This window comes from Chrysemys picta, chromosome 2 (genome assembly GCF_011386835.1).
Source record: "Chrysemys picta bellii isolate R12L10 chromosome 2, ASM1138683v2, whole genome shotgun sequence".
In the NCBI taxonomy this organism is placed as follows: Eukaryota; Metazoa; Chordata; order Testudines; family Emydidae; genus Chrysemys; species Chrysemys picta.
Genome location: NC_088792.1, coordinates 158,288,108 through 158,299,512, shown reverse-complemented (window position 1 = coordinate 158,299,512; position 11,405 = coordinate 158,288,108). Strand labels below are relative to the sequence as shown.

The following is an 11,405-nucleotide window of genomic DNA, read 5'->3' as shown; positions in this document are numbered from 1 at the left end:
CCCACAGAAGTTGGTCCAATGAAAGATATTCCTCACCCACCTTGTCTCTCTCAGAAATACAAAGGACAGTTCATCGTAAATATTACAGACAAGATTCCTATGGTGGTCTGAGATTCCTGCTCTATTTGTGGCTGTTGTAGGCCTCCTTTCAGGGTCTGCATCACATACTGGAAAGATCAGTGTCACCCACTTTAGGACAAGGGAAGGTTACACATTTACAATGACTGTGCTGACAGCAGCAGGAGACCATTATCCTGTCACAATGCTCTGTTTCACTGACATTTGGTCATCACAAAGAGACCAGTTTATTTCACATCTGGGCACAGGGGAAAATTCTTCTCCTAGCTTTGCAAATTCACTGTTATTATTAGTGTCTCACTGTAGCTACCTGGATCTCAAGCTGAGAAAGGGGGGGGCCTCTAACCTCCAAGAGAAATCTCCAGATGAAACCCATCAATACCCAGGTGTGTTCTGAATTGTACAATCCAAAAGGGCCAAGAAATTACACACAGAAATAGGCAACAAGAGACTGCCTTATTTTTATATAGCGCCTTCCATCCCAAAACACTCTACGAACCATAGCCTCAGAGAAAACACACCACCAGCCATTGTAAGGCAGCCACCAGCCCTGGACAACCTGCCCACGGCAAACGTCACAACAGTATTGGGGACAGTGAGGGGAACTGCTTACTAAAAACATCGGCACAAGCCCTTAATCTTATGGAAGGAATCATGGGATCGCTAACGTCCAGGCACTGCAGATAGAATGTCAGCTGTTGCGGTCTCATGTCAGTGACCCACATGCCCTAATCAGCACACAGAAATCAAACTTACCTCCGGGGGAAGGGGAAAAGTTGGGCGGACCCTGCTAGGATTTGAACCTGTGGTTCTGGAGAGTCTAGGTATTTCAAAGCTGATACTTAAACCAATCCCTTCCAGCTTGCAAGACTGGGCCAAATTTACCCGATTTCACATCACTGGAGTCACACCACGGATAATTTGCCCCACTGGGTCTACTGGAATGTAAGGACCATATAAGGAAAAAATATCAGTGAAATTACAGTAATTAAAACTGCATTGACCTGGCAGTAGCAGTTAATTACTTCAGAACTTGTCCCCGGACAAAATCTGAAGTACATGAGATTTGCCAAAACTGCTTCAGCTACTTCCCCTTCGCCCCAGTAGCCTGCGTGAGTCTAGGTTCTTAAAGCAGAAGAGAGTAAGGAGAAGAGTATAAGGGGAGGGCAGGTTAGAGAGGAGGATGTACACCAAGCAGAGAAAAGAAACTCTTCCTTTGCTGGGTTTATATGATTGAAGATGTTGTAACCCAAGAGAGAATTATTCCTTGGAGGAATATAATGTTAAGGGGGATCCAACTGCTCTAACTCTGCCCAAACAGACCCACCCTGCCACCATGCGAGGGCTCATTCTGGCCCTGGTTCAACAAGGTACTTAAGAACATGCCTGACTTCAAGCACGCATGTAGTCCCACTGAAGTCCAGGGTAGGCATGTGCTTCCTTGCTGAACCATGGCCTACCACCGTTATATGCCCTTTGTTCCTATGGAAGAAAAGAGGAGCAGGGGCTGAACAAACAGGCCTTATGATCTGGAGGGGTGTGCATTTGTGGGTATCGCAAAAACCTGAGCAAGTGCCAGTCCTATTCCCAGCAGCTTCCTCGAGTGAGTAGTCACAGCTACTCCCACCTGCAAACAAGATGAGCTATTGCTTAACAGAATACTCCTCTAGCTCTTCTCCAGTCCTTTCCGTCAAAGCACTTTCTAAACGGTAACGAATTAAGCTTCACAATCCTCCAGGACTCACTGTGCACCTGAATTTGGGGTGTAAAGAGGAACATGTCCATTCAAACTATCTCAGTTTCTTATCATATTTAATCTCCCATTGGAGGCTTTTTCTTTCCTGCAGTTACTACAGCAGTTTCTAAAACCCTTGCATTATTTCTAGCCCATGTACTTCATCTCAGATGACCTATCAGAATGGAACAGATCTCCTGTTTTCTATACCTGCAGTGATTTGGCTTGGGGAAGGAGGTAGAGTATTAACAGCTCAGCTGAACCCACCAGACCCCTTTTCACTCTCCATTATCCAGTAGATACAACAGAGCCTTGCAACTTACAATTAAGAGTGTCTGTAAAATGGTGACAGCATCAGTCAATAACAAATTCAAGACTGGACAGAGCCCTGAAGAAGATATTGTGAGGAACAGCCCACCCTCCAAATGCTGAGACTGGATTGGGGCTTGCTGCAAAGACTACTTCAGGGCGATGCGCCCATTGATGTCACTGGATTTTGGATCGGGCCCTTCAATTCTTAACAGGTTTCTTCCATTTCTAATTTCTGTGATACACTGGGAAATGGAAATGGGAGGATTATGAGGAGCAATAAGACGTAATGTGGCCAGTCCTTGTTACTCTAAGTTCTGACCACTTAGCCCTGTAAACAGAACCCGAAGGAGATGGGATTGGTAAAAGGATGGGTTATTTTTAAAAAATCATATCAGAATCACTAGAAAATGTACAAACAGATTCCAGATATGATCTATAGAGATGCACAATGCCTAACATCCTACATGTTTCAAGCAAGCCATTTTTAACATTTTCTTTACATATTAGAGATTTTTCAGAATATATATATATATATATATTTCAGAATATATATATATTTTTAAAGAAAGATCAAATAAAGATATTTACTACAGGATTTGATTGTCAGCAAACACAATATATTTACTGCATTAGCATTTGCTCACAGTGCAAATGGTACAACAATACATCAGTTCAATATTTCTGATTTTTTTTTCTTAAAAATGCTGTATGCATTAACTATCATATTTGCATTACAACGTGACAAATGAGCAAATGAAATGTGTGTGAAAATTATCACCTTTTCACAATATCAAGCATAATTTTTTTAACCTTAGTATAAGGTACTATAAATCCAAGAAATAAAAACATCCACAAAATATATTACATCTGGTAGGTCTTTTTTTTTTTCTCTAAGTACTCAACTTTATACAAAAGACTTTCAAAAATATCATTCCCTTAGGTTTGCATGTTTAAACCTGATTTTTGTGTGTGTTCCTTTCAGTTCACATAAACTAGATTGCGTTTTCTCTCTTCTCCTTTATGTTGTATGGTTTTTGTTTTGTTTTGTTTTTTAGAAAAAAAAATCACATGCAGACATCAAACCTGAATAGCACAACCTTTTGGCAACAAATATTTTTTTAAATAATAATTATTTTTGTTTAGTTTAGCTTAAATGTCTGAGCACAGTTTTATTAAAACAAAAGAAGAAAAAATCAGAGCAGTCATGCAGTGACATGCACATACCAGAAGGAGAAAGGAAAAAAAATAATATAGAGGGATAACTGATTTCTCCTCCCTGTGTTTTTTTAAGTGACCAATTAAAATAAAAATATATCACATTATAAAAAGTATTCAGCAAAATACTGTTTTCTGCATTTCTGTAAAGAATTTCCCTTCTGCTGAAAAAAAAATGATCAATCAGTATCTTCCCTCCCACCCTCCCCAACATTATATTGTCAACCCAGATTAAGCTAGGAGTACCTGGAAATTCATCACCCACTTCCCTTTTAGTTTCTTTTTAAAGATCTAGATAGCTAGTCCATTTAAATCCACCACAGAAAAATGGTGCTTTGGAAAAAAATAAAGGGTGAAAAGATGCATAAAGTGACTTTAAATCAGACATCCTGTAAACTCAATTACTTCCCCCCTCCCTCCCTCACCCCAACAGTATACTAGCCACAGGGGAAAAAGATTGAATAGGTAACAACAGTACATTCAGTCAGATCTTTGATGAAAGCTGCTAAGCAGCTCCATTTTCCCCATCTTTCGTAGGGTTCAATTGAGCAAGTACATTCAGAGCTGCTTACTGAGGACAACTGGGAGGTGGATCTGGGTGTGATAAAAGAGGATTTTAGTTGAATACAAATCCCCCATCTTCCCTTTGGAGGAAAGTTTGGAGTAAAATTTTACTCCTCACAGTTATTTTCTCTTCTCCAAAAATAAAACATTAAAGCTGTAAATACTTATATACCTTTATATATGGTTGGTACTGTACTAGAAAGCCAATAGTGACATTAACAAATACATACTGTATATATTTTTTATTATATTTTAATTCAGAACTGCTGTAGAGATGGTAACAAGAACAGAAATGGCAACAACCTCTTCTCATCCAGATGAAAGGGAGAAAGATGTTTCTCCCCCTCTTCCCAAGGGTTTTCATACTAAATGTGACATGAACTAAAACACCAAGTGGAGTGAAATGGTGTAATTTAGGGGGATTGCCTCTTTCTTTCTTCCTTCCAGAAGGGAGGATACTTTGGGTGGAAGAGGTGAGGGGGAAGGAGACAGAGGATGAACCTGTAAAGGAAATCGGTTTAAAAAATAAACCCATGAAGATAAATCTGGAGCAGCCAAGAGCTGATCCCAAGCCATATCCCTTCTCCAGCACATCAGAGGAAGTGCCTCGAAGACAAGTAGTGAAGAGACCAGGAAAACATAAAGGAAGCGGCTCCAAGAGGAGGGGGGCAGGAGACCAGAAGCAGCAGCAGCAGCAGCATCCTAGGCATTTCTGTAAGAAACATTTAGATCAGATGGAAGGCCACCCATTCCAATGATACCCAAGGTCCCCACTATGTCCAAGAGGTGGCTTGGTTCTCTCCATTGTCCAGAGTCCTTTGGGGGTGGTTTGACGCCGAAGCAGCCCAGTTCAGCTCAGAGTCACATACACACACAGGGACGCACAGTCTCAACGGGCAGCAAGCACTGCGCTTTGGTGCTCCCCCCACCACCTCCAATGAGTAGTGAGGGGGGGAGGAAGGGGGCGCGCATATTCGGAGCGGGGAGCTTCCCCGACACCGTCACCACCACCCTCGCTCGCACCGCATGCCTTTCCACAGCTGGCACATCACAGCCCTGCAACCCCTCACCCGCTCCCCACTACGCTCCGCTGGGAGAAGTGGGGGGCTCCCCCGCCCCTCCCGCAGCCGATTCGGATCAAGACGATCCGATTGAAAGCGAAGTCCCCACGAAGCGGGGACGGGAGGGGAGATGCGCGCACTGCCAACTGTTCCTTGGTGAGGGATCCCCATGTTTGCGCTTTTGCTAAAGGCAGCAATTGGGAGGCACTGGGACCAGGGATCGGGGCGGGAGCCTCATGCGCAGGTGGTGACCACCGGGGCCAAGGACACTGGCGGGGAGGAGGAGGAGGAAGAGGAGCCCTTCTCGGCCTTCTTCTCCTTCTGCTTCAGGTGGATCTTGGCGTGTCTCTTGCGCTCGTCGCTGCGCGCAAACTTGCGCCCGCAGAACTCGCAGGCGAAGGGCTTCTCGCCCGTGTGGGTGCGGATGTGGGTGGTAAGGTGGTCGCTGCGGCTGAAGCTCCTCATGCAGATGCGGCACTGGAAGGGCTTGTGGCCCGTGTGGATCCTCAGGTGCCTCGTGAGCTCGTCGGATCTGGAGAAGCGCCGGTCGCAGCCCTCGGCCGGGCACGCGTGGGGTCGCTCGTGGAGCGGGGTTTTGCTGGGCCGGTTGGGGTACTTCCTGGGCCGGATGGGCTTGAGGGTGAGGGGCTGCTGCTGGAGGCTGCCGAAGCTGGGGTGGATCTGTTTGTCCTTGAAGGCTTTGATGGTCTCCAGCGGGGTGATGGGGGGAGGGTTGACCCGAATGGGATCCAAACTCTGGAAGGGTTTGTGTTCAGTGAGCGTGCCCATCTCGTTGGGGTGGTGATAGAGGTTATAGTCTGGGATCATGGGGAAGAGGTTACTGTCCAAGGCTGGTTTGGCTGCTTGGTAATCCTGGGGGGAATAGGTGAGCCCTGGGTTGCTTTGAGGGTCGTGAAAGGACACTGGCTCCGGGTAGAGGTCACTGCAGGTGGAATAGGGGGGCAGCGCAGGGTACATCTGGTCCACCTCTCCTTGGTTCTGCACCATGCTGGCTGTAGAGGTCTGGGTGCTGGTGATGGCACTGGAGGAAGGGGGCACCCCCAGAATCCCAGCGCTCATGAGGCTGATAATATTATCCTGACACCAGTTGGACGGGGAATCGAAAGCAAATTTCCCCAGGTAGGTAACAGTCTTGTTGCCAGGGGTGGGTTGGAAAGAACCCGAATAGGACGACAGCTCTTGGTTGGTCTTTTCGTTCGCTAATCCAATATCCATAACATTCTCTGCAAAAAGGAAAGAGAAGGGGGATGAGTAACGCAGCGTCAGAGAGTGGTGCAGGCAAAAATGTTGGGGCCCTAGATAAAACAGGAGTAGGGAAAACGGGACGGGGTCTAAGATCTGGGACACCCAGAGAGGTGGGATGGGGCGAGAAATACCCAGGTGAGGGACTTTTACCTAGAACTGCGGCTCAATCCCAAACCACTGCCCAGGTAACAAGCAGGAAAATGAAACAGAAGCTTGGCTGAGATCTATATTATATACATCTATGGGTACTTTCACCCACAGCCATGTGTATCCATACGTGGGTAGTGACACACACACAGCCACAAATACACACACCTGTGCTCACACATACACACTGATACACAAATACATACCCATAGGTGTTCACACACACGCAGTTATAGACAGCTGGGACAATCTACATATAGACTGCATATACATCTCCACAAAGACAGCTCTAGAGGTGACAACTACACACACAGACGGACTAGAGAGACACGCATTGTGTTGTCTCGTATGGCTATAGCCCAGTAAAGCCCTCGAGGTGGGTCAGGAGGAAGCAGGTACCTGAAGTTACAGGTAGGCTCAGGCTGCCAAGAGCGAACTGGTCTCTCAGCTGGTGTCCAGATGCTTTGCCACCCCACAGGCAGAGCTGGGGACTCCAAGGGACCCGTGTCCGGCCACCAGCGCTTTACAAACTTGCCGTGTTTTCTGCGTTCAGCCCAGTTATGGAAGATACAAGGGAGTTTTAGAGCGAGCAGCGCAGCTGTGGAGTTGCAATCCTGCAACGGATTGAATTGGCAAAATACAAGAGCTTCCGCGGTTCGGATTGGGGCAGAGGTGTGCAGAGGGGACAGCAGAACCGGGTCGGCTCCCTGAGCGGGGATCGAGGTTCTAGAACCCCCCCTTCCCCCCCCCCCCAGCCAAGAAATCAAGTTGGAAGAAACCAGAGCAGCAGCCGGGGCAACTTCAGCAGCACCCAAGTACTCCTGGCCCGGGTGAGGGGTGAGGTGCGGGGTGAGAGAGCGGAGCCATCGCTTCTCTGCCTTACAGGCTCACCTGTCTCCCCAAGGGTTTGCTCCATCTCCTCCTCCCCCGAAAGCTCCCTATTCCCACCACTCCCGCTGCATCCCCATGTTGGAAAATAGATTTCACACACCCACACCCTTATCGTTCTGACAACAATATTCATAAAAAAGTCTGTGCCGGATTATTTCTCCCCAGTGCCGGATTATTTCTCCCCAGTGCCTAAAGCAGCAATGGGCAGCAGACTCTGGACTAACCCCATGGAATAGATACACAGCACAGATGTCGATATCTCTAGCTAGATACACACACAGAGGGAGAGACACCTAACACACACAGAGTCACATTGCATTTACACACGCACGTATAATATACACACTATCCCTGTCCAAGGGGAAGCATCCATGACTTTGAATAGCGCCTGGGGTGGCTGGAGATGGCCCCTTTAAGCCTGCACCTCAGGACCCGCTGCCCACCCTCCGACCCCCAGCGATTCTGCACCGGCACCATACCTGCCACCTCTCTGTCTGGCAGCTTCCACTCCCCACTACAGCCCCGAGAAGCGAAGGAAAGCCCTGCAGCAGCGGAGACAGCGAACGCATAGAAACACATAAAGAAGGGGACGTTGGATGGATGGGTGGGTGGGGGAAAGATTCCCAGCCCCATCGTCTCCTTTTCCTTCTAGGCTCCATCACACCCCACACACAACACGCGTCCTCCTCCTTTACCCCCACCCCCTCTCCTCCCCATATATCCCTTCCCCTTACCTGCAGCCATCTGGTTGTAGTGAGCCACTGACTCGCTGCTGCTGGAGAAGATATTCAGAGAGTTGGGGATCTCCTCTGGGTACAGATTGTCAGGCAACTGGTTCATCAAAGTGTTCATGGTCCCCGGCAGCTTCTCCACGAGTTTGCCTGTCATAGCACTGGAGGAGAAGCAGGTTCAGCGTGGCTCTGAGCTCAGCTCCCAATGAAACGGCATCCGATCCGAGTGGCAAATCCGTGCAAGGGAAATCATGCAAGAGAAAAGTTGGGGTGGGGGAGGGGGTCTTGAGGGGGGGTAGGCGGGGGAGTTGGGGGTGGTTTGCGGAGGCGGGGGAAAGGGATGGGGGTACAATCCTCAGTGGGTCCTTGGTGGTGTTTCCTCGAATGGGAGGGGGTGATCTGGCTTGCAGATCTGGTTGTAGAAGCCGGTGGGAGTATTTGATCCCTCCTCCCTCCTTGTCTCTGTCGTTCTGTCTCTGTCCCCCTCTCTTGCGAGCAGGTTCACTCACTGCTGCCCAAATGTTCTGCCAGGGAAATCCACAGCCTATTTATGTGAGGCACTGGAAAGCTCCGTGACGTAGCTGCCCATATATGGACAGACAAAGCCCAGCCGCGATGGCGACGTCACAATGGAAGCTCCTCACAATGGAAAACTAGAAAGCAGGAAGCAGCGCCTCAGCCAATGCTGCTTTGCAACTGCGATGCAAAGCAAGGGACGCGGTGCACGGTTTTGAAAGCACCTCGGTGCACTAAAAAAGTATCTTTATCGGCTGTATATCTCTGAAAGCACATCTGGACGACAAGCTGCCCTGCCTAACCCGGGTCAAGATTGGACCGCGCTCCTGTGCACCGGGCGCTCGCTATTAGTATTTACCTCGGGCATGGCTGGAGAGGTACCTCTCTGCCTCCCTCAGCCAGAGTGGACTTTTAAAAAGAAACAGCGCTCGTCGTGACTTTGAGATGACTTCGCAATTACTTTTGAAAGACAAGTTCTAGCCACGGAACTTACTCGTGCCCAGCCCTGGGTGGTCACCCAGCTCCCCTTTGCAAAACAAACGAATCAGGCGCCTGCAATGGTGCCATCGGATTGTGTTTTTAAAGCAAACCGTGTTTTAAATACAGTCGGCGTAGATGGTAATTGACTAGTTGCTTGCTGTAACTTTGCTAAGCTGTCAATGCACATCTGTAAAGCTAAACAGGAAATAACCACTGTACATAACTTGAACCCCCCCCACCCCCTCCCAACAAACTCCTGCATGCAAAGAAACACTTTCATTTGGGGAGATATTCCTATGGATCCATATTCCTATGGATCACTTAGTATTCACAATTTAGTATATGTTAACTCCATGCATTCTCTCCCCTCCCCCCCCCCCAAGATAGGTAGGTCTGGAGACGGGGGTCCGAACCAGGATTTTCTCTTGAGGAACTAGAGGCTTGATGTGTTGGGTTTTGTGCATACACAACGCTGGGAAGAAAAACTGGCCAAAGGGAAATGGTTTCATTTCCAAGGGAACCAAGAACGGTGAGCTATGGAGGTGCCACTGCACAGTGTCAGGCAGTGTTTTGTGGGAGTGAAGTGCTTAAGACCACTGGCTTAAAGGTGCTGAACTTGCAGAAGTCGCGGCAGACTTGAGATTTCTTTTCAAGCTAATCATGGGAGAGGAAAAGAAATGAATTTGCATCCAGTAGTCCCGGCACCTCTCTCCTTGATATTATGCACAGGAGCACTTTGCATAATTTAAAGCTGGTTACACTCGTTGGTCGCCTGTGATTTTTAACCTCCCCTCCCCCTTCAAAGTTTGGCACTTCCAAGGCGTCAGTAATTAGGTGGTTTCGTGTTAAGTGTGCCAACTGATGCTATCTTTAAATAAAACCCTCCGAGTTATATAGCAAATGTATGGAAAAATTCTATGTTGCAACAGTTCCACTTACCCAATTCCTGCAGGGCCAGCTTTGCAATGCGAGTGAAATCCATGTGTAGGAAATCTGAATCTGAGGAGGTAGGGAGGAGAATTCAGCATGAGATTTCTGCATTTGCGGATGAAGCTCTAACTGCAAACTTGGGGGGGGGGGACGACAGCGGGGTTGATTGTGCATCTTTAGATCCCTGATTTATTTTTCAGAGTGAGCCCTGAACTGCATGTTTGGGGCGGGCCTGCATCATCAGAAGCATGCCTCTTCTTTTAGGGGGAAGGTGTAGCCTTGAACTCGTTGGGGGAATTGGGTGGGAGTGAACATGTGCCATTATTTTCATTTTTGGGTGGGGGTGGGGTACTACATTTTACACTTGGGGGCAGCATGTTTGAATGGGGGGGGGGGGGAAGGAGGACACATCAGGATGATCCCTGAACTCTTCCCTTGGGAAGCAAGCATGTCCCCATCCGATGCCTGTGCAACTAACACACAATAATTATATTATTTATTTGTATTACCACAGCGCCTAGGAGCCCTAGTCCTGGAGCAGGACCCCATTTTGCTGCTTGCTGTACAAACACATAACAAACAAACAAAACAAATAAACAAACAAAAAAAGCAGCAACCCCCAGCCCCTAGGGGCTAAGTTACAAAGTTACACTGCTGTTTGGGAGAGCTCTCCGCTGCAAACTTGGGGTGGGGGGACATGCCCCATTAGAGGTGTACTAGTGGTAGGGGGTGTAGTCCTGCCGGGGGGCGGTTTATTCTGCCCCATTAGGAGTTTGCAGTGCCCAGAAGGGAACTGTGCCCCCATTGCCTGGAGGGGGGGTGGCTCTGCAGGGCCCTTATCCCAGGAGGTGTTTGTACCGGGAAAGATAACCCTGAATTGCAGGGGTGGAGCAGGGCCCCGTTAGATGCTGGCATTGGAGGGGGAAGGAGCCTCCAGCCGGGCCTGGGAGGGGGGCGTGGAGCCCGGCCCCCTTAGGTGCTTGCCCCCCTGGGGTAGGGGCCCTCTGCCCCCCTCTGGGGCCCGCTGCAGCCAGGCGGGGAAGGGAGGGAGCCCCGGCGGTAGGAGGGGGAGGCCCGGCAGGGCAGGCAGCCCAGGGGAAGCTCCATACAAGGCTCAGATCCGGCACCGCCCCCAGCTCCTTCTATGGCAGTAGGGTTCCGGTTCCCCGGCTACAAGTGGAAAGAGATCGAGCGGAACTGGCAGCCTTTAAAGGAGCCGCCCGGAGGGGGGGGGGGGTGGTGGTTTGCACCCTCCCGGCCTGGGACCGCTCCCCCTGCAGGGACCCGGGGCTGGGCTCGCTCCCCGGGGCCAGTGGAAGGCTCAGCTGGCACCGGGCTGCATGCAGGGGTGCAGCCAGCCTCTGGCAAGCCCCCTCCCACCCCACTCCACCCAGAGTAGAGTAGCTAGAGGGCGGGGTGGAGGGGTTCTGCGTAACCCCCATGCTGACTGCCTACACTCAGCAAACGGGATTGGCCTAA

At 49.2% G+C, this 11,405-nt stretch overlaps 1 protein-coding gene across 4 annotated transcripts; it reads right to left on the bottom strand.

Moving 5' to 3' along the window:
• Positions 1-2,720: 2,720 nt before the first annotated feature.
• EGR3 (early growth response 3) lies at positions 2,721-11,097 on the bottom strand. 4 transcript variants are annotated; one of them, XM_065584535.1, is made up of 5 exons: positions 11,036-11,097; positions 9,936-9,995; positions 8,004-8,161; positions 7,749-7,811; positions 2,721-6,209 (listed from the first exon to the last, which is right to left on the bottom strand). In XM_065584535.1, exons 3-5 carry the CDS (start codon positions 8,155-8,157, stop codon positions 5,200-5,202), a joined length of 1,227 nt encoding a protein of 408 aa, XP_065440607.1. In that variant the 5' UTR covers positions 8,158-8,161; positions 9,936-9,995; positions 11,036-11,097; the 3' UTR covers positions 2,721-5,199. The 4 variants fall into 4 exon arrangements, with proteins under 4 accessions (XP_065440607.1, XP_065440608.1, XP_023961348.1 ...); XM_065584536.1 differs by lacking the exons at positions 9,936-9,995; positions 11,036-11,097 and adding an exon at positions 6,778-6,921 and having other exon boundaries at positions 8,004-8,699; XM_024105580.3 differs by lacking the exons at positions 7,749-7,811; positions 9,936-9,995; positions 11,036-11,097 and adding an exon at positions 6,778-6,921 and having other exon boundaries at positions 8,004-8,145.
• Between the last annotated feature and the right edge of the window lie 308 nt (positions 11,098-11,405).

What these genes read in the sequence shown, in the direction of transcription:
- EGR3 (XM_065584535.1), bottom strand. Translation starts at nt 8,157, where the DNA reads ATGACAGGCAAACTCGTGGAGAAGCTGCCGGGGACCATGAACACTTTG. An exon ending in CTACAACCAGATGGCTGCAG is followed by an intron (nt 7,812 to 8,003) that starts GTAAGGGGAAGG and finishes CCGCTGCTGCAG; the next exon opens with GGCTTTCCTTCGCTTCTCGG. An exon ending in GCCAGACAGAGAGGTGGCAG is followed by an intron (nt 6,210 to 7,748) that starts GTATGGTGCCGG and finishes TCCTTTTTGCAG; the next exon opens with AGAATGTTATGGATATTGGA.